We start from the raw sequence: 20,000 nt of genomic DNA, 5'->3' as shown, positions 1-20,000 counted from the left end.
GTTAGGGCCGAGTCCATTATACACACATATACGGGTATGTACTGTGTGTGGGAACACATATATTCAGCATGGGCACACACACCTAAGGAAATGCATCATGGCTACATTAACGCATGCTGGACATATCAACCCATGCACACATGAACACATTGGGTTCTCTGCTCTCACTGACACACATCAATACATTCATTCCCTTGCTCATTGTCTCTTTAGGTTTCTCTCATTTCCTCATTATCCACACACAACCTCTCTTTGTCACACACACACACACATGCACGCACGCAACCCCACCCACCCACACACACACACACACACACACACACACACACACACACACACACACACACACACACACACACACACACACACACACACACACACACACACACACACACACACACACACACACACACACACACACACACACACACCCACACCACAGGTTCATTGTGTTTCCCGTATCTGGGCAGTTTTACAGTCACGGAATGCTTACTAATTTGCTTACTTGTTTATTTCAGAGCTTCAAAGCATGCAATCATAATCTTAAGAATAGAGAGGGAGCACTTTATTCCACTTCATAAATATGTGAAGTGAAACACAAAAGGTTTTTTTTATGTATGCAATGTACAAACAAAAATGACAATGCTTTTGAGTATGTTCTTTTAAACATGGAAAAATGTCTCTCTGCGTGAGTCATTTGTCATGTTTTATGTAAAAAACTTGCCAATGGCAGCGGCGGGTGGACTTTATACTATAATGATGATTTGTGACACTCTATTTTTGATAGGTTGCCCTGGTTATGAAATGTCACAGAGAATATCTAAGTGGTTTTTTCAGGAGACGTGGTGATTATTAAAATGAATATGCCCACCGTGTCAGAAATAGACCTGGTCTCTCTCCACTTCATTTCTAGACTTCTATTTGATTATAATGCGATCACTGAGCTAATAGTTTCAGCTTGTGTACCTGGCTTGCATCTTTCCAGTACTATCCAATATGTTTCATAGAAGGCATGGTTTAATTGAATCACCATTATTAATATCTAGTACATCAGTAACATTGATTTCATCATGTGTCATCTTTCAGTTGTGTGTGTAACATTGTGCTCTAGTATCTGGCTAGTAGACCATTTGTTTACCAAGCTCTACTTAAAGGTGCACTATGTAACTTTGGGTGTGTCAGAGAAGTGAACATGTTCTACGGTATATGCTCATAACTTAATACATAAACTTTCCTCAGAGGAAAAGTGGATCCCTACTTCACTGTTTGAAGTTATAAAGCTACCTTAAAAGTGTTGCGGTTACGCGGTTGTTGTTTACAGCAGCAGGGCCCACAGTTTGGTTTAAAGACACATTCTAGTCTTGCGTTTGGTTCAAGGTCCCTCCAAAAATAATGTAGTTTTGATTTATAGTGATAGAATGATTCAATACTTAGAATTACATTGACACACTTGTATCTTGTAAGCCATCAGCATGCACTGCAAATGTACACAAATCCCTCTTTCATAAATCTGTAGGGCACCAAGTCATCATCTATGCCATTGTCTGTTGCAGTGTGCTATTTTCATTGCACAATAGAGACACATCAAATCAGCACTTTGTGTCTGTATAACACAGAGCAATAGCCAAGACAGTGAAAACTAGCACAAAAAATTATGATGGTTCAGGCAAACAACCTCCAAATGTACCGCAATGTTACTTTTTCCTTGTCTTAAAAGACAAAGGGATGAGGAGGAAAGACAGTTTGAACAGTTTCTATACGTCTGTGCTTTACTTTCATAGACTCTTATAGTTTTAAGGCCGGGGGGATGCATTAAACTGAATGGATGAGGCATGGCAGGGCTGAAAGGGTCAGGATGAGCGGACAGTTTTATATCTCAACATTTGACATTTGAATCTCCTCTGCAGGTCCACACACACACACACACACACACACACACACACACACACACACACACACACACACACACACACACACACACACACACACACACACACACACACACACACACACACACACACACACACACACACACACACACACACACACACACACACACACACACACACACACACACACACACAGAAATGGCCAGTGAGCATGTTTTCATGGCTATCTGACCATTCCTCAGTTGCTTGACGTCAATGGAGCAAACTGCTCAACCTCACTGCAGGACACTGAACCAGAGGGGAATACTTTCTGGTTAGAGTCTCTATTTTCCTCTGTCTGTATCACACACGCACACACGCGCACTCGCACACACAAACACACACAGACACGCAACGGATCGTAAAAGGGCAGAGACAGCCCAGAAAATGTCTCTTTTACTGGACACTAATCAAGAGGGAACAGGTCTTTACCTCCGTACCACACTTGTAAAACACACAGCGACAGCCACTGACGCGCGCGTGCGCACTCACACACGCGTATGTACACATTTTGGCAGAAATAAGGAAATGTCATGGCATCCCACAAAGACAGATTAATGTGAAACACACACACAAAGGTACCCACAGGCAGCAACACACACACACACACACACACACACACACACACACACACACACACAAGCACAAACACAAACCATTCTGTTTTGCTGCATGTCAACTGTAAGGAAAGCGAACAGAGTAGACAAGATAATAGCACGGTCAGTCGGAGAATTCCACTACCTCTGGATGGATAATTGGAGTGAGACAGGCAGAAAAGACAGGAAAAGAGAAACAGCAAAATAACACACAATGGCTCACTCGAAACTTAAGAATATATATGTTTTTGAATCCGAAATGTTGTTCAAAACTGCACATGTTGTAACTAAGATAAGCAACACTATGTATTGCCCCGATGGTCATTTGAAAGAATTATGATTAGCAATAAAAAAGATATGCAGAAAAATGACAAAAAGAAGTGGAAAAAGGGAAATTTCAAAAATGTCAAGGATCGGCATAAAAAGTGAGTGAATATGTGGGCTTAGTTAACAGAAGCAAAACACAAACATGGTTTAGGACAGCAGCAACACACTTATCTTAAACTGCCAATTACCAGATATATACTGCCACGCTTGTTGTTTCATGCAGAGCATTTGGGTGGAACGGAGCAGGGCGCATTGTAAATTTAATTGGAGCAAGGAGCAGTATCTCAGAGGACAAGAGGTAATGCTTCGGCTTGCTCAAGATTAGCCGCTAAAAGTTTGCTCCAGTTGGTTTTAATGCCACCCAAAAAAAACAATGAGCCTTGTGTTTTTGACAGGGATGTGAGCTATTTTCCCAGAATGCACCCTGCTTAGTCCATACCTCAACTCTATAGTCTTTGTAACACACAAACAGTAGAGTCACACACACACACACAAAAAAGCTACATTGTGGGGGATATACTGTAGTTTTAGTATATGCAAACATTTCATTCCAATTTGTTTTCCCAAGACAGGCAATCACATGTGTCTCTAACTTTCCTCTAATTTTCCAATTTTCATTTTAAGAACATGAGTATTTCACTACCAAACAGTTAGTAACACAATCTGCATAACAATGTAATGTTGATCATATACTGTATTTACAATGTATTGGGTAAGACTTCATGGCTTCACAGCGTCAAGTATTTGAGTTAATATTTCTCTAGCACAGAAAGTCCAGCACCTATTGTTACTTTTTTGTTCTCATCACCGCATGTACAATTTCATTTCTGGCCTAAATCCTTTGCAAATATCTTGAATCCTGCTTTCTTACCTGCACTATTTCCTGTGTTAGGCTGCTGTTTCTCAGACTAAGCTCCTCTGTCTTTGGCTGTGCTTTATCAGTCTCCCAGCAGTCCAGTCCTCTTCCCCTGTGGAGACCTTCACTACAGCTCCTGTTGTTAACTTCACATCCAAACGGTTTTGCATTTGCAACTTTCTATTCTTCCTCTCGCCTATCCCTACACACAGGTGCATCTTGCAGGTGAAAATTTGAATATCAATGACAAAGTTAATTTGTTTTCCTTGTCATTTTAAAAGGTGCTACAAGGAACTTTTAAATATTCCTGAAACATCATCATATCATCATCCTCTGATGATCGTTAATGGCATGTAATAGAAAACAAGACCATTAGTGCAAAGAATGCTGTTTGTATATAGTTTTTCTTAATGCCCTTGTCATACGCTCGCCCAGGAACAACAGCTGGCTTAGTAAAAACACTACCGCTGTTGTCCAAAGGGGGTGCAGTAAATTACACAAACTGAAAGTTCCTCGGAGCACATTTAATTCAAAAAGTTAAACTGTCATATACTCTAGATTCAGAACATATACTATTCATCAAAATGAAAACAAAAAAGAAAGGCCAGACATATAAAACTTTGTGTGAATTAAGCATACATGAAAGTGTCACTTTTGAATGGACTTTCCCATCATATTCAAATGTTTAGATGCGCCTGTATAGTATATTCAAACCTCATGGCTTTCCTTACAACATTCAAAGTCATTTCAAACTACCAGGCCAGGCCAGAAACTAAGATACAGATTGATACATCTTCAACATATTGTCCTTTTCTGCACTGTAAACAGAGACATACTCTACACAATGCACATACATGCTACCCATTGAGGACAGCTAGTGCCACACTAGAGTGTAACTGTGCAGTGCAAGCCTATCGGTATGAGCTTATATACACCAAAGTATAGAGAGAAAAGGACAAGAAGCGGAGGAGAAAGTAATGGGTGATATGGGATGGACCAGGGGCGGTATAAGAGGATTAGTGGAGGAGAAAGAAGGGAAGAGAATGAGATAGAAAGCAAGGGATTTGGAACAGAATTTTAAGATATGAGGAAGGGGAAAAGTAGCAGCGCTCAGGGATAAGAAGTGATACATTGGTGAGAGTGATGGATCTACACAGTAGTGGAGGGATACAGTGAAAAAAAGCATGTCAAAAGGAAAGAATAAAGCACAATACTGGACTCTAGTTTTGAGTCTTCAAAACTTTTAAAATGGTATCTTGGACTTACTGTAGTGTGTATGACTAGGTGTGTTGCTCTGTGCTGCTTGACATTTTATCCATAGAACATATGCTAAAGCCATAGTGTGTAACTTGTGTCGCCCCAATCAGGAATTTCTGAGTAATTCCAACAACAACGTTGGCGCATTAACATACGCCTTCGGTGATAACGCATGGATTTTATTCCTTCCGGTGAACGTCCAGGTTTTTTCTAAATAGTAGAATCAACTAACAAAACATTTCTTATGGCACTTCCTGGGAATTTGTGAGCTTCTGCGCCAGTGTCAGGAGGGGGTGACACCAGTTTGTAAAAGCTGCCATACTGAGAAATACAGAGATAGTTGTGTCGAGTTGATGGGCTTAATCCACGTTGTCTCAACTCATTTGACAAGGGCTGGAATGTAATTGATATTCAGTCATATTTTTAAAAAGGTACACACTATAGCTTTAATGCATTTACCGTCTGTTAATATGTATGCACAAAACACCTCATAGTAAAAAGCAAACGGAAAAGGAAAAAAACATGTCTTGCCAGATTACGGCTGATACCCAACAGATCCAATGAGGCCAACGCACACAATGACTTGGGGGAAAAAAAACACATTTTTGAGTTTCTCTCATGGTTTCCCATTGACTTCCTAAACCAGGGCCCATTTCCACAATTGTTATGGTTGTCTGCTGCAATAAAGTGATGGGAGTTGCTGTTGTCCTCCAAATAGAGCAAAAAGAAATTGGCGATATGGAGCGGAACAAAAAAAGAGGAGAAACGCTCTTGTGGGGAGAAGAAGAGAGAGAGAGAGAGAGAGAGAGAGAGAGAGAGAGAGAGAGAGAGAGCGAGAGAGACAGGAGAGAATTGAAGTGGCAATGATACGAGGCTACGAGGGTGAATATTCAGATGGTTAGTACCACACCTAAGACGATACTAAGATGCTAAGTGAAGACACATGACGGTTTGGAATTCATTGAACTATGTTCATTTAGCATTTGTGCTCCTGTCTCAGGCTGTTACAATACACATACATGGACATCAAGGATGGATCGAGATGTGCTATGCCTCGTTTTACGCTTGGCATTCAAATTCTCATCAACTCTGCAAACAATTATTTATTTATTTATTTATTTTTGCTTTCTTGATTCCTACGTACTTTCTCTTGAGTCAGACTATCAGCTACAGCACAATTCCTCATCCAGGTGTTGTGCAATAAGGACACTTGGTGGCACTGCGGCCCCAAAACTCATGCATTTTAGATAGCTTTTTTTGAGAATAAAATCTAAAAATTTAAATTAAAAAAACTTTCACTTTGATGCTGTCTTTGCATTTTTCGTTGCATGGATCAAGGTTTTATTTTTTGCCTCCCCAACAGGATCAAATAAAAGGCAAAAGAAGGAGAGAGAATTCAGATTCCCCTTCAACTCTTTATAAATAAGAAATCTCATGTGACTGTATGGAAAGTTAGATACATCCTTTTTCTAGCAGGTTGTCCTCACAATTGTCCTTTCGTAAATCCATTTCAGCATAAATGTATTACCTTGTTTTGGTTATTTGTTAAATTCCTCAAGGTTTTGCCATCCGTTGCTCATGCATTTGAATATTTTTTTAAGACTTTTTTTTTAAAACGCTTGTTACACCACATTTCATCAGACTGGGCTGACTTCTATTTCCTGACATAAACGAGACCCCAAGAGAGTTTTGACGATTGTTGAATTAAATTCTAGCCGACGTGTGTATCCACCATGATGCAGGTATTTTTTTTTAATATTTGTTATGATCGACTGAGCACAGGGACAAGCAAGGAGAGCAATTAAAATGGAAGCTGAGTAGTTGTAGCGGTGGCCTTACATGCAGGGCCAAACACTTCTATGGTTTCAACAGTGGGTCCCTTAGGGGAGATGGAGCTCTCTACGTATTCGCCATCCTCCGTATAGCGATCTGTCTGCCAGGAGACAAGACAATTCCATTACCCGGCGATGTAGCACATGTCCCCTGAGTGAGCGTGTGTGTGTGTGTGTGTGTGTGTGTGTGTGGGTGTGTGTTTGTGTGTGAGGCGGGGATACACACAAAAACAATCTGCCCAGGGAAAGGAAATGGATAGCAATTGGTGTGTGTCTGTGTGCAAATAAGTTGCCCGAGGGGAAGAGATGCACATCGCTCTAACAAGAGAACTCACTCCCTTCAACTGTTCCTTTGTGAGGTGACCAGGCTCTGTGTGTTTATGTGTATGTGTGTGTGTGTGTGTGTGTGTGTGTGTGTGTGTGTGTGTGTGTGTGTGTGTGTGCGTGCGTGTTTGTGTGATTGTGCGCGTTTCATCGGCTTCATTTGGGGGTAAACATTTGGTTCAACCATCCGTGCAGGAATAGATTATCTAAGTAGGAACTTAATTAGTGCTCCCAATTTAAATGACTTAAAAGATAGCGTTGGGTTAAGATAAGGTTGAGGGCTGCACATATATTAGTTTTTAATTAAGGTAAGTTAAGGCGCCAGAGGCTGAACATAGTGTGACGGCAATGTCCCCAAAGTTAAGTCAGTCAGTGGAATGTTTCCCTCTGTTTTCACATTAAAGTGCATAGAGTAAGCGTAATTTTAATATATATTTTGTATATGTATAGTGCCTATACAACCCCTAATATGATGACAAATACCAACATAGTCCACATAATGGCACCGCTATGTACTGAGAGTGGCTCAGACTGGATTTGTTTACAAGAATCAAGGCCAAAAAAAAAAAACATTTCTCAGTGTGTTGATTTGTGATATAAATTCATCACTAAACAAACGCCACTCTAGCTCACAATATAAATGTTTTTAATTTCTCTTCATGGTGGATGTTTTAAGTCTAGTCGTTACAGTAATGGAGTGCTCTGTCTAGAGTTCCCTGACTGTCCCATGAATTATCTGTCAAGAATTTGGTTAAAAGAGGAGTATTTATTTCTCGGCCGGTGTCAGCTGGCAGGCTAAAGTAAGGGACCGGGCTAATGGCCTCTAAAGGATGGAGAGTGATCAGTGACAGAGCTGTTTAGATATTCATGGAGTGATGTTATGGAGGGGCCATCCTGGATTTCACAGCTCGACTAATCTTGCAATCACGTTTAGGCAGTGATTGATGGGGGGGCACTCCTTGATCTGCATCAGCATCATGGACAACTGTACTATCAACCTGGATCCTTGTATATAGGCCTTTGTTTCACCTATTGTTTTTCATTTAAGATTCAAGAACAATGCTTCCTATAGGATAAATGGTATGGTTCATTTTAGACTTATACTTACACCACACCATCTATTTCCAATGAAAATCTCACAAAGACTTTCTAACACTCTGCAAATTCTCTATAGCAGTAGTCTATCAAGCAGGCTATGGCCTTCAGGGAAAATAGCTGTGGCTGTGGCCTCATCTAATGGAGATCCCAATACATCAAACTAGCAAGCTAACCATAAGGCCCTTCCAGACTTCATTTCTTGGAAAAAAAATCAGATTTTATAATATAAAGTTAGCACTCACACATTTATCATAAGTAGTTTGGTGTACCCCAAGCTGGATACTGCTCATCATACTGTGTTTAAAGTATTGTCTCAAAACTGTATTTTGATATTATTAATAGTGCAATATATCGTAATAAAAAAGACATTGTCTGACTTCTACTTGTATAGTGCAACAGCCTTCAGGTCTGATGACAGACTGGGCTGTTTACTGGCAGACTATTTGTCTGGTGAGACTGTGTGTGTGTGTGTGTGTGTGTGTGTGTGTGTGTGTGTGTGTGGCCAGCTGACAGTGTGACGGGTCAACAGGGTGAATGGCTGGATATATATATGACCCATCACAGTTGATCTTGTGTTTGCTGGGAGGGTTGAATAAAGTGGATGGGTGCAGCCCATGTCGTGTTGTTGCTATAAATTGCTGAGCTGACGGCCATTGAAGACAGGCGACGATAGAGACAAGAATGGACAAAGCCAGAAAAAGGGCAGGACGGCAATAACTCCCCCCCTCTGTCGTGTGACAAAGGAAAAGGATGTTGTATTTCACCAAAGAACTTTTTAAAGGTTTATGGCCTCCTTGCTTATTAAATTATAATGAACTTGTATTGCCTGTACTACCATATGTGTCTTTATCAATCTGCCACGTTCTATGTCCCAACCATTGTACGTCAACATTTGTAAGACAGTGTCGTCACTGGTTGGTGGTGTCTCTGTTTGTGTTGATGGGTGTGTGTGTGTGTGTGTGTGTGTGTGTGTGTGTGTGAGTGTGTCCCTGACCGTTTGCTTACTGATGAGATAGGCACCTCTTTCAAACACACACAGGGAAATAACATCCTACATATCCCTGCCTTCAACACTTCTGCACACAAATCCACGGATACACACACTGATTTTTTTTGTCGTCTTTTCTTAAAGGAGTGATTGTAGCTGTGTGTGTGTATCCAAAGTGACAGACAGAATGTAAACATCTCTGGCTGTACGCAGTTGGGAAATGCAAAGATGAAGGAAAACAGACATTGCGGCGGCACAAAACTTTCACATATAACGATTCAAGTCAACACACACAAACACAGACACACACATGCACACACAACTGCAAACAATTGGTGTGAACGTGGAGCAAGCAGGCGCACACACACACACACACACACACACACACACACACACACACACACACACACACACACACACACACACACACACACACGCATAGTTCGGGGTCATGGTATTACGTCTTCTCTTCTTAATGCAAACCACTGTAAACACACAGCTAACAGATGCCTGCCACAAACTTCCCAAGCCAAAACACACACACAGACGGAGGGGATAGAGACGGAGCGCGAAAGGACAACTTAGAGGATGTGGGGAACCATGTTTAGAGAGAGTGAGCCATGATAAGGATGAGAGAGATACACAGGGAGAGAGACAGGGAAATAAATAACAGATCTATGGGGAAAAAAGTTTAACACATATATAAAAAAAAGATTAAAGATGTTCATAAAGAGAAAGAGCGAAGGAGACATTTGAAAACAAAGAAAGGCCTAGACAGATGGCTTTGTGCCGTTGTCCCGATAACACTTCTGTATGTGTGTAAAACATAACAAGCCCCCGGTGTAAGTAATAAACGCTGCATACAATGGGACTCATCATCGCCACGGTAATCGTAACAAGTGTCCTGATGTCATTATCACTGCACTGTATATCCGCACACGACACTTTAAAGTCTGTGTAGGTGACAGTTAAACACATGATAGAAATGCAGTAAAAAGAGAGAAAGACGGACAGAGAGGAGAAAGCACAAAGAACAGATGAGAACAGTCCAGAAGTAGAAACGACACAGAGGGTAAGTGATAGCAGATAAACAGAAAAGAGAGAGAGAGGGAGCAATATAGATAGAGGGGTACGATAATCTAAAGGGTCTGAGTTTTTAGTAGTTTGAAAAGGGAAGAATTATAAGAGGAAATGTGGCCCGAGTGTGTGCCTTGACCGTGTCATAAAATCGCCAACTGTTATCCAGGTAATTACATTCACAACCAGGGCTAGACCACTAAGGTATTGTTCTGAGAAGCCTGCGATTGCCCCCCAATGAATAGTTACACAATGTAACTGTTTCACACACACACACACACGCGCACGCACACACACACACACACACACACACACACACACACACACACACACACACACACACACACACACACACACACACACACACACACACACACACACACACACACACACACACACACACACACACACACACACACACACACACACACACACACACACACACACACACAGTGTTCAAGACCACCAAAGAGTCTTCACGATGCAGAAAATGACCGTCGGTTGAAATGAAACGCGAGCACAAAGAAATGGAGGATTTACATCTCTCCATCCCCTCTCTTTCTCACACACACACACACACACACACACACACACACACACACACACACACACACACACAGGTCTGTTTATGCAATGCAACATTCACCCTGCCGACATAATCTACCGTAGCCTAAAACTCCCATTAATTCGGTATTATTTCAGCATTTCAGCATTCTGTGATTCATCATTGTCAATATGATTAACCCTAACTGTCACATTCACATACACTCTCATTCATCAAACATTTGCATGGGAAAAAGTAACATTTAAACATCAGCCTGGGATTAAATCTTGATGGGGTGGTGTGCTTCGGTTTGAATTGGTTCTCATTACACGTGGGATCCTTTATCTATTGATACAGTGGGTATACCAGATTAAGAGAAAAAAAACATTGGAAACCATTCCGACTTTCTTTCAAATCTACCTTGAGGTGGTCTCTATAATATAACAGTGTCAGAGAGAAGAAAAAAAATGGTCTTAGCTCACATTCTTCAATGCCACAGAAGTGATGAATCAAGGTTTTCCTCTGGCAGTATATCAAACTGTGTGACTTTTTTGGCACTGTTTGCAAGTGGCCTGTCATGACTGATGCCAAAGAAAAATCTCATGTTAGCCAGGTGGCAGGTGCACTATGAATCCTGGGTAAAATCGAATTTCAAATGTTGCCTATTCCATACATTACCAATGGGTTTAACATTTTTCAATGAAGGGAGGGAGATACTAAGTGATCGCTGCTATGTGAGGAAGTGCTGTTCTTTTCTGTTACATTAAGACAATATTATTTCACTTTTGTTGACTACAACGTGTTTTTCTTCCTTAAACCTGTCATTTAGTTTAGTTTTGTTTAGTTATATTTCACATATAAACACTATAAAAACCATTAAGTTCTTAAACAAAGTACATGCGTTGGTGCGGCAGAAACCTGTAGAGGCTTATATGGAAACCACACCCAAATGCATTTAAATCTTAGAATACAAAACAGACGCACATAAGCACACACACACACACACACACACACACACACACACACACACACACACACACACACACACACACACACACACACACACACACACACACACACACACACACACACACACACAACAATTTAAGCGTAGGCAGGCAGCCATCAATCATGGAGTGTTACCGCAGAGACAGATGTATTCAAACTGCCAAACTGAGGGAGAAAGGCGGAGGTTTAGGTGCAGATTAGAAGAGGCAGGTGTCACTATAGGAGGTATTCGTAGACTATGAACAATGGAATCCTTGAATAAAATAAAAGGATTGTATTTAAAAGGTGCTCTGAGGAATTTTCATTTTTTGTTAATTATTGTACCCCCTTTAGACAAATGCGGTAGTGTTTTTACTACGCCATCTGTTGTTCCTGGGTGAGCATACCCATGACAAAGGCATTACGAAAAACTATATAAAAAAGCAATACATGCACTGATGGTTTTGTTTGCTGTTACATGTAATGTATGATCATCAGAGGAAAAATTAGACTGTTTCAGAAATATTTAAAAGTTCCTTGTTACACCTTTAATTTGTGATGTAAATATTCATTCATGCTAACTTATGTTCCAACTATAGCCATGCAATGATGTATTACAATTTGAAATATCCAATTAATGTCTGGGTATTTTTTTTTGTTGCTTTTGATTATTTAATTCCAATTATCCTCAGGGTCATTTTTCATTTACAAGTCTATACTTTCTCAAGGCCATTGTGATCTGGTCCTGTGTAATAAAAACCTTCACCGTCTGAATAATGGGTCTGAAAGGAGGCCATTGCCAACTCACAGGTCACAGTGACATGACACAGACAAGTTGACACTCATTGAACTGCTTTATGATTATCAAAATGCACACCCGTTATTACACAATGAGCAAATGTCATTTTAATTATACCAATTATTTCAGCTGGTCAGTTGACATCCGGTCTTATAGGGCCGTTATCATTATACCTTGCAATTAAAGTGGCCAAGTAGTTAAACAGTTTTACTGTGCAACATATGTAAAACATATATATTTTGTTTTAATGTCTCCACATGGTGCAAAAAAAAAAAAAATACTGACAAATAATCACATGAATATGCGATTGATTGATTGATTTAAATGTCACCCTTTATATTTTCACAGCTTTAACCGACTTACATTTTATGTTAATACATTTGCCACATGCCCTTTTTAAAGGTCTGCTATTATTTCACCATGGCATTATTATTACTTTTATTTTATAGTGTTATATTTCACAGTGTCACATTTTATTTCATGATGTACCTTTGTGTGACAGTTGGTAGCCACCGCCCCCTTTAAACTGTTCAGCCAATGACAGGCCGCCTGCCCCTCAAGCTAAGCAAGCACAACACCAATGCCAAAGCCCATTATGTCATTCTACCATCTTTGCAAAACAAAGTATGCTGCAGTCATGGCCTAAAAAGTTTTCAAGTTTCGGTGTTCACCCTCGCTCTATGTCCAAACTGAGCTAACACGTATAGCTGGTGTATTACAGCCAGCATGACAGCCATACAAGAACCATAGCATCATCCTGAGCTTTTCCATTTCCATGGAGCTTTAAGTCACAACTATTTACCACAGCTGCGAGTCAACTTTAACACTTTTTTGTAAATAGCTTTTGCCTTTTGTTTTTTTTGCAAATACACACGCTAGAAAATTCATAACATTTCTCATTAATAATTCATATATGTATATATATATATATTTATTTGGGAGTTGTAATTGCATCCTGCATCCTGGTCACTTCTATTCTGTTTTTCTCGCTCTCATTCTCTTCACTTGCTTGCTGCACTGACCCAGTTTCCCCCCTTAGGGATGATTAAAGATTCATGGTGGCTTTATTTGAAATAATATGTTGGCGGTTTTGCGCTTATCATATATCATATGTATTATTGGGGCGACTGTGGCTGAGGTGGTAGAGCGGGTCGGGCAATAATGGAAGGGTTGCCGGTTCGATTACCGTCCTGCCCACTTGTGTCATGGTTGTTGTGTCCTTGGGTAAGACACTTCACCTACCTTGCCTCGTGTGAATGTCGATAGTTAGCCTGCTGTTGGTGTATGAATGTGTGTGTGTGAATGGTAACGTGTAAATGGGAACAGGTCTCCCTTGTCAAAGAGTCTACGGTCTCAATGGGATGTACCTGTATAAATAAAGGTTTGGAAAAAATAATAAAAAAATCATGGCCACTCACTGCCGATGTGTAGGTATATGGTGTCGCGCCTCTCTCCGTGTGGGTTCTGGAAGCAGCTGTAGAGGCCGTTGTGTCCCAGGTCCACTTCACTCAGCAGCAGCCTGGGGCCTTCCAGACGGTGCGGGGCCTTCACGTCCGTACCGTTCACCTTCCAGGAGACCGAGGCCTCGTTATCAAGGGAGCCGCACTGCATGGTGACGTCGCTGCTCATCCGCTCGTACTGGTTCCTAGCAACTGGAAGGCAAGACAAAAGGGAAGGGGAAAAGGTAAGTGTTAGTGATAATAAAAGGTAATAGCAAGGGAAATATATATGGGGGGAGGGGCGCTCGTGGTGCAGTGGTTAGAGCGCCCGCCCCCATAGAGGCTCAGTCCTCAGAAGCAGCAGACCACAGGTTCGAATCCACCCCGTGGTCAGTTCTCTCCCACATGGCATTCCCCCTCTCTGCCCTGTTTCACCTCTGTCTCTCCAAACTGTCTGATATAAAGTATAACAATGCATCAAATGTGGTGGTGACGTTACTGCTTATTCTTCCGAACTGGTTATGTGCAACAATAGATATGCAATGCAAAAGTAGTTTGATAGCTGTTTTGAACAAATACAACAAACACAATTTGGAGAAATGCATATACAGTATAGGCATTTGGCTAATGGTTGAATTAAATAATTTCAAAAAACATCCAGGGGTTCGTATTTAAGAATGCCCTTCTGTGCCACTGATACGTAGTGTCAGGGAAAGACAAAAGGGGATTTTTTATTTTTTTTTGTATAGTTAAATTTTTCTGATCTATTTTTTATTTATTTTTTAATTCTTGGAAGTGACTGGAAAATGGGAAAGCAACGTCTCAATATGTTCCACACAGTTAGCCAGAGAAAAAAGCAAAAGTAAGGCTAAATATTTTCCGATTTCTGCTTTCCACATTTATTTTACCCTTCTATATAAACAGGCTCACTATCGACAGCATCACTGCCTTTGTCCAACGGGCTCAGAGAAGCTGCCGGGGCCGTGACCTGCGTGGGCTAAGGGCTAGCTGTGAGTCTAATGGGACTGTTAGCCGGGACACTGGGGTTAGTAGCCCTTGCTCTGTTTACAAGTCCCACGGGCCCTGTCTTGAAGACCCCAGATTAACACTTAAACACTGAGGATCAACCACACACAACGACAGAAAACAACAATAAAATATTGATCCCCTCGTCTATACTAGGAAAAAAGGAAAAGGAAAAAAGTGCCCCCCCCCCCAAACGACCTAGGATCAAATGCTGTCAAGTTCCTTGTCTTGCTCTGATGTCTTTCTCCCTGTCCCCTCCCTCTCTTTTCTGTTTTCTCTCTCTCTCTCTCTCTCTCTCTCTCCACAGACATTGCCTTGTTTTTCAGTTTGTTCTCGCGCTACCTTCCTCTCTCTCTCTCGATCCCCTCATACACACGTCTGTACGCGGCTGATACAGATGTCAGCCTAGTCTTTTCATGTATATTTCATGTCCCCATACCGGATACATTGTTATTAAATATGTATGGATCCCTGTCCCAATTAACCTAACAGTGTTTGTTCTCTCTCTCTTTTCTCTTATCTTTCCTCTATGTTTGTCATTTATTCCCCCCTCTCTCTCTCACTCTCCTTCCCCAGCCCGTACTCTGTGTCTCTCACTCCCTCCCGCCTCTACCACTTGTCTTCTTGCCCCCCTTGTTATAACTATTTTTCCAGAGTCCAAGTGATGTGCTTGCATAACATGCGTGTTAGTGACAAGAAATGCCAATTCCCTTTGATCCTCCTCCCAAGTCGAGATTACTTTGAACGAGGGAAGTGTGACTTTATTTACATAAAAGGTTATTTGCATCTTCGCAAAAAAGTAAAAGCCATACAGTTTGACTTTGATGTTAGCTTTGATGATGATGCCGGTGCCCCGCATGCTTTATAGGTGTCAAGTTAAGTCTGAGAAGACAATAAAGAATATCTGAAAAAACAATACAAATTATTTAGGATATTATGCTGTAGTTTACGTCTAGAATTTCACCAAATAAGAACATTTATTATGGAAAATTAGATTAAAATTCCACTCACTGCCCTTAGGTGGCATTAGGTTGTTGTGTGAAATCACACTCCCTTTAGAAAAGCTATATCTATAAGCAGGTGTTCCACAGACAAGAAAAGAGTGTGGCCGCTTACAATGATTTTGCTGAAAGTACCTTTCTCTTGGCTATTACCTGTGAATGTCCTTCAGAGTCTCAAACGCAGCACTGATTCTATTTGACCCTCCTCTCTTGCCCGAGTCCCATCCTTCTTATCTACTCGGGTTACATCACACTCTCTCTCTCTCTCTAATTCTGTCCTTTCCAATAGCCGTTCACTTCTCTGAGTTTCATTCCCGTCCTCTCCCTTGAACTCTTTTTGTCTTTTCCCCCGGCCGTACGCTCTCACCCTCTGCCAGTCCTTCTCTATCTTTCTCTCCCGTCTTTCACCCCTGTCTCTATACCTCCCAACCCGCCTTTTGTCTCTACTCATATCTGGCTTTGTTCTTGAAGTTCTCCTGCTTTCATCTTTCCAACGCTATTCTTCTCATGTATTCTCTCTCTTTTTCTTCTGCCTCCTTGCATCGTTGTGCTGCATCACTGTCAGCTAGTTCAAAGGTAACACTTTACATCAAGGGTACACTAATGAACTGTTAGCTAATGCTTAATTAGTATTAACTAAGAAGTGTCTTATCATTAATACCTGTGTTGTTAATCTAAGCCTCGACTGTTAGTTTAGTAAGGGCGCTAACAATGAGTTAGAAATCATATAGTTTATGCTTAAACAACCATTACCTGACTGTTAATAACGAAGCATTAACATGTACCCTTATTGTAAATACAGTGTTACCAAAAAGAAATATATATATTGTTTTTAAATGTTTAAAAAACATGCCACAACAGGCCACATGCAGATGATGCATGTGTGCTGACCTGTTAGGGAAAAAGTTTTAGTGAACACTTTTCAAAATGTTAAACTACTTAGCAGTTAGCTAAGTGCAGTCAAAGCCAACCCTTTTTGATTCTGACTGGTTTCAATTATTCAGGCAACACATAACTTTTCTTTGTTACCTTCAACTGCAATGTGAAGATACATCTGTCTCTGGCTTGTGCCATGGCCTTATGAAATATGTGTTTCCTATTGGCTATTAAAACTAAGCAGTGCATAATATACTGGTGTTTAACCACGGTTCAAAATTGACTATGAACCTTACAAAATGCATCAGGCTTTAACAGCTGCCTTGTTTGCTTGTCTTTGTTTTGCAGCCTTCGCTTCCATTTACATTCTAAAACCAACAATGAATCATATCATATTTAAATGCTTTCTCTGACCTCCCTGGCTTGTCCGTGGCACTCTGCCCAAGCCAATTTGTTTCTACTGTAAATGTACATATTTAAAATGTATCATAGCTATGTTGTTTTATTTTCAAAAATAGCAAACCCATTTCTAAAAAAAAAAAAAATTACAATTAATTACAAGCAGATGTAGTGTAATTTTTGCATCCATAGTATATACTGCAGCCTCTGCTGTAGCAACCATTCGCTGCAACATCTTTGGATCCACCTATCCTTCTGTAAGTGATTCTCACTGTCTGTGTTTCTCTTATCTCCTTCTCCTTCTCTATAACTTTCTGCTCACCTTTCCCTCACCTCCGCTCCCTCATCACCTCCGCTCCCTCACATTTTCTCACTAGGAATTCTATCCTTTTATTCTAAACTTTAAGCATTCATCCGCGGCACATCACTGATCGTCAATAACACACCTTATAGCATTGGTGGAAACACAAGCAGCAGACACACTGCTGTGCACCCCATGTCCTTGCTTACACACATGCACATGCACAGGCCCCCCCTGCAACACTCTGCATACTGTTCTCATATAGCTCATCACCATACAAGACAACAGGCCTAGTAATAAGCATAATGACATGCAGCTCAAGTGCTATTGATCTCTTGATAATACGCAGGGCATGTGAGCAGTGTTAGGGAGGACATTGTTATTGGCTTTCCAGATGAGAAATGAAAATGAAAAACATTTTTTAGCTTATTATGCTACTTATTGTTGATGCCAACCGACAGGGGTCCCTCATGAATACACAAGTCTGTGACCCTTTTCCTAAAGACAAGGCATATCAGATAAATTGATAGAGTTGTTTTCCCAACAGTGGACATGTTGTATGCACTGTGAGATAACAAAGAAGTGAAACAAAGTTGTACCGGTTGATACAATGACAATTCAAAACAGAATATGACAGAAAAAAGAAATGGAGGACCCCATATGTTGCAGCTAGAAGTCATTTTTAGCTCCAATCTGATATACAGTACTCAGTATGGGCGATAGTCATGAATAGTGAATGCATATCCTGTATGTGGTTAATTAATCATTTGAACTCAGCAGAGAGCCCCTTTCATGTGAATGTGAGTTCAACGTGGTTTTCATACAGTACAAAAATAACCCAATATGACACGTCTGAAATCCATAGGAATACATTATACGTGTTATTCAGTTTCAGGAAATAAATAACAATTCATCTGAATGAATTCTGTATGATGTGGAAACAAAACAATATGGAGCACTGGAGGCTCACGGGAAGAAGCAACACAGTCAGAAGTAAGTTTATTTTTTTTTTATTAATAAGAGGGGGTTCTGCGGGGCACTGGTGGTAGTTGTAGTCCTAATGCATGCACTCACTGTGTTGTTTTTTTCCCAGAGCAAAAAAACTATCACGAGCCAACATAGTGTCATATTGAGGTCAGTGGTGCTAAGGCTTTGCAGGACATTATATGAGCACAAACATCGCCGTCCAGAGGCTATTTAAAGATTAATGAACACAAACATTCACACGGACCCACAGGCAATGAATTGCATTCATGTGAGCCATGGGCTGTTTACTAAACTGACATGAGTGATCAGCCCTATAAAACGCACAACACAACACACATGTCTTTCTGAACATAACAGGCCAAAGTCAAGTCAAGTTAGAATGGTGCACACCCACACAGTAATGCATACAGACAAACTCATGGGTTAGGGTTGTACTATATGTGCAATGAATGAGTGCACACAAACACACCCTTGCATTATGTGACATAATGTTATATGGTATACTTGAGAAAATGGCCCTCACGTGAATGTTTACACTTGGGACACAAACAAACACACACACACACACACACACACACACACACACACACACACACACACACACACACACACACACACACACACACACACACACACACACACACACACACACACACACACACACACACACACACACACACACACACACACACACACACACACACACACACACACACACACACACACACACAATGCAGCACTGATCAGAATAAGTCATATAGGTGGGCTCATGTGTGTTCAACAAGGACAGGGACATACAGTGCAAAACAAAAGTCAACGAAGATGGAGACGCAGTGAATCAATGTTGTGCTGTTTGCTCTATATGAACAGATGGGCACTCGAAAAAAAATCATCTCTTTATACTTTGCACCTTGATTAATCATAATTCAAACTGAGAGATCCGTTAAGGTCAAATTACCATTAGCCAAGTGTCAGAGAGAATTTGCACGAGCATGGGCTGCTGTGTGATTTACTGATTAAACACTGCAATGATTACTTGTTCAAACACCAATTGTGATTGGCCAGGACATTGTTTTACCTTTCCAGTGCAGCATCATTAAACCTCTATTGATGAAGAGAGTACATTGACTTGGAGGAAAGAAAGAAAGGAAGGAAGAAGTTTGCTCAAGGCTTACTGAAGTGAAAGAAGGGCCTCAAATAATTGGACACAAGACGGATGGATGAATGGATGGATGGATTGATGGAAAAATGGATAGATAAAAATCTGCCATGTGGCTCATTCTGCATCTATCAATTGACCTGCCTGTGCATGCATACCTGTGCATGTTAACTGTGTGCCCTTGTGTGAATAACCATCC

General features: G+C 40.8%; 1 protein-coding gene across 1 annotated transcript in view; it reads right to left on the bottom strand.

Annotated features, from left to right (window-relative positions):
• The window catches only part of cntfr (ciliary neurotrophic factor receptor), a 219,969-nt gene that overhangs the window by 82,183 nt on the left and 117,786 nt on the right, over positions 1-20,000 (bottom strand). Inside the window, exon 4 of the mRNA XM_080046172.1 lies at positions 14,032-14,265. Coding sequence (XP_079902298.1) covers positions 14,032-14,265 — 234 coding nt within the window. The remainder of the gene's footprint in view (positions 1-14,031; positions 14,266-20,000) is intronic.

This window comes from Ammodytes marinus (genome assembly GCF_949987685.1).
Source record: "Ammodytes marinus genome assembly, chromosome: 18".
In the NCBI taxonomy this organism is placed as follows: Eukaryota; Metazoa; Chordata; class Actinopteri; order Uranoscopiformes; family Ammodytidae; genus Ammodytes; species Ammodytes marinus.
The sequence above is the reverse complement of the archived record's forward strand: the minus strand, read 5'-3'. Positions and strand labels throughout refer to the sequence as shown.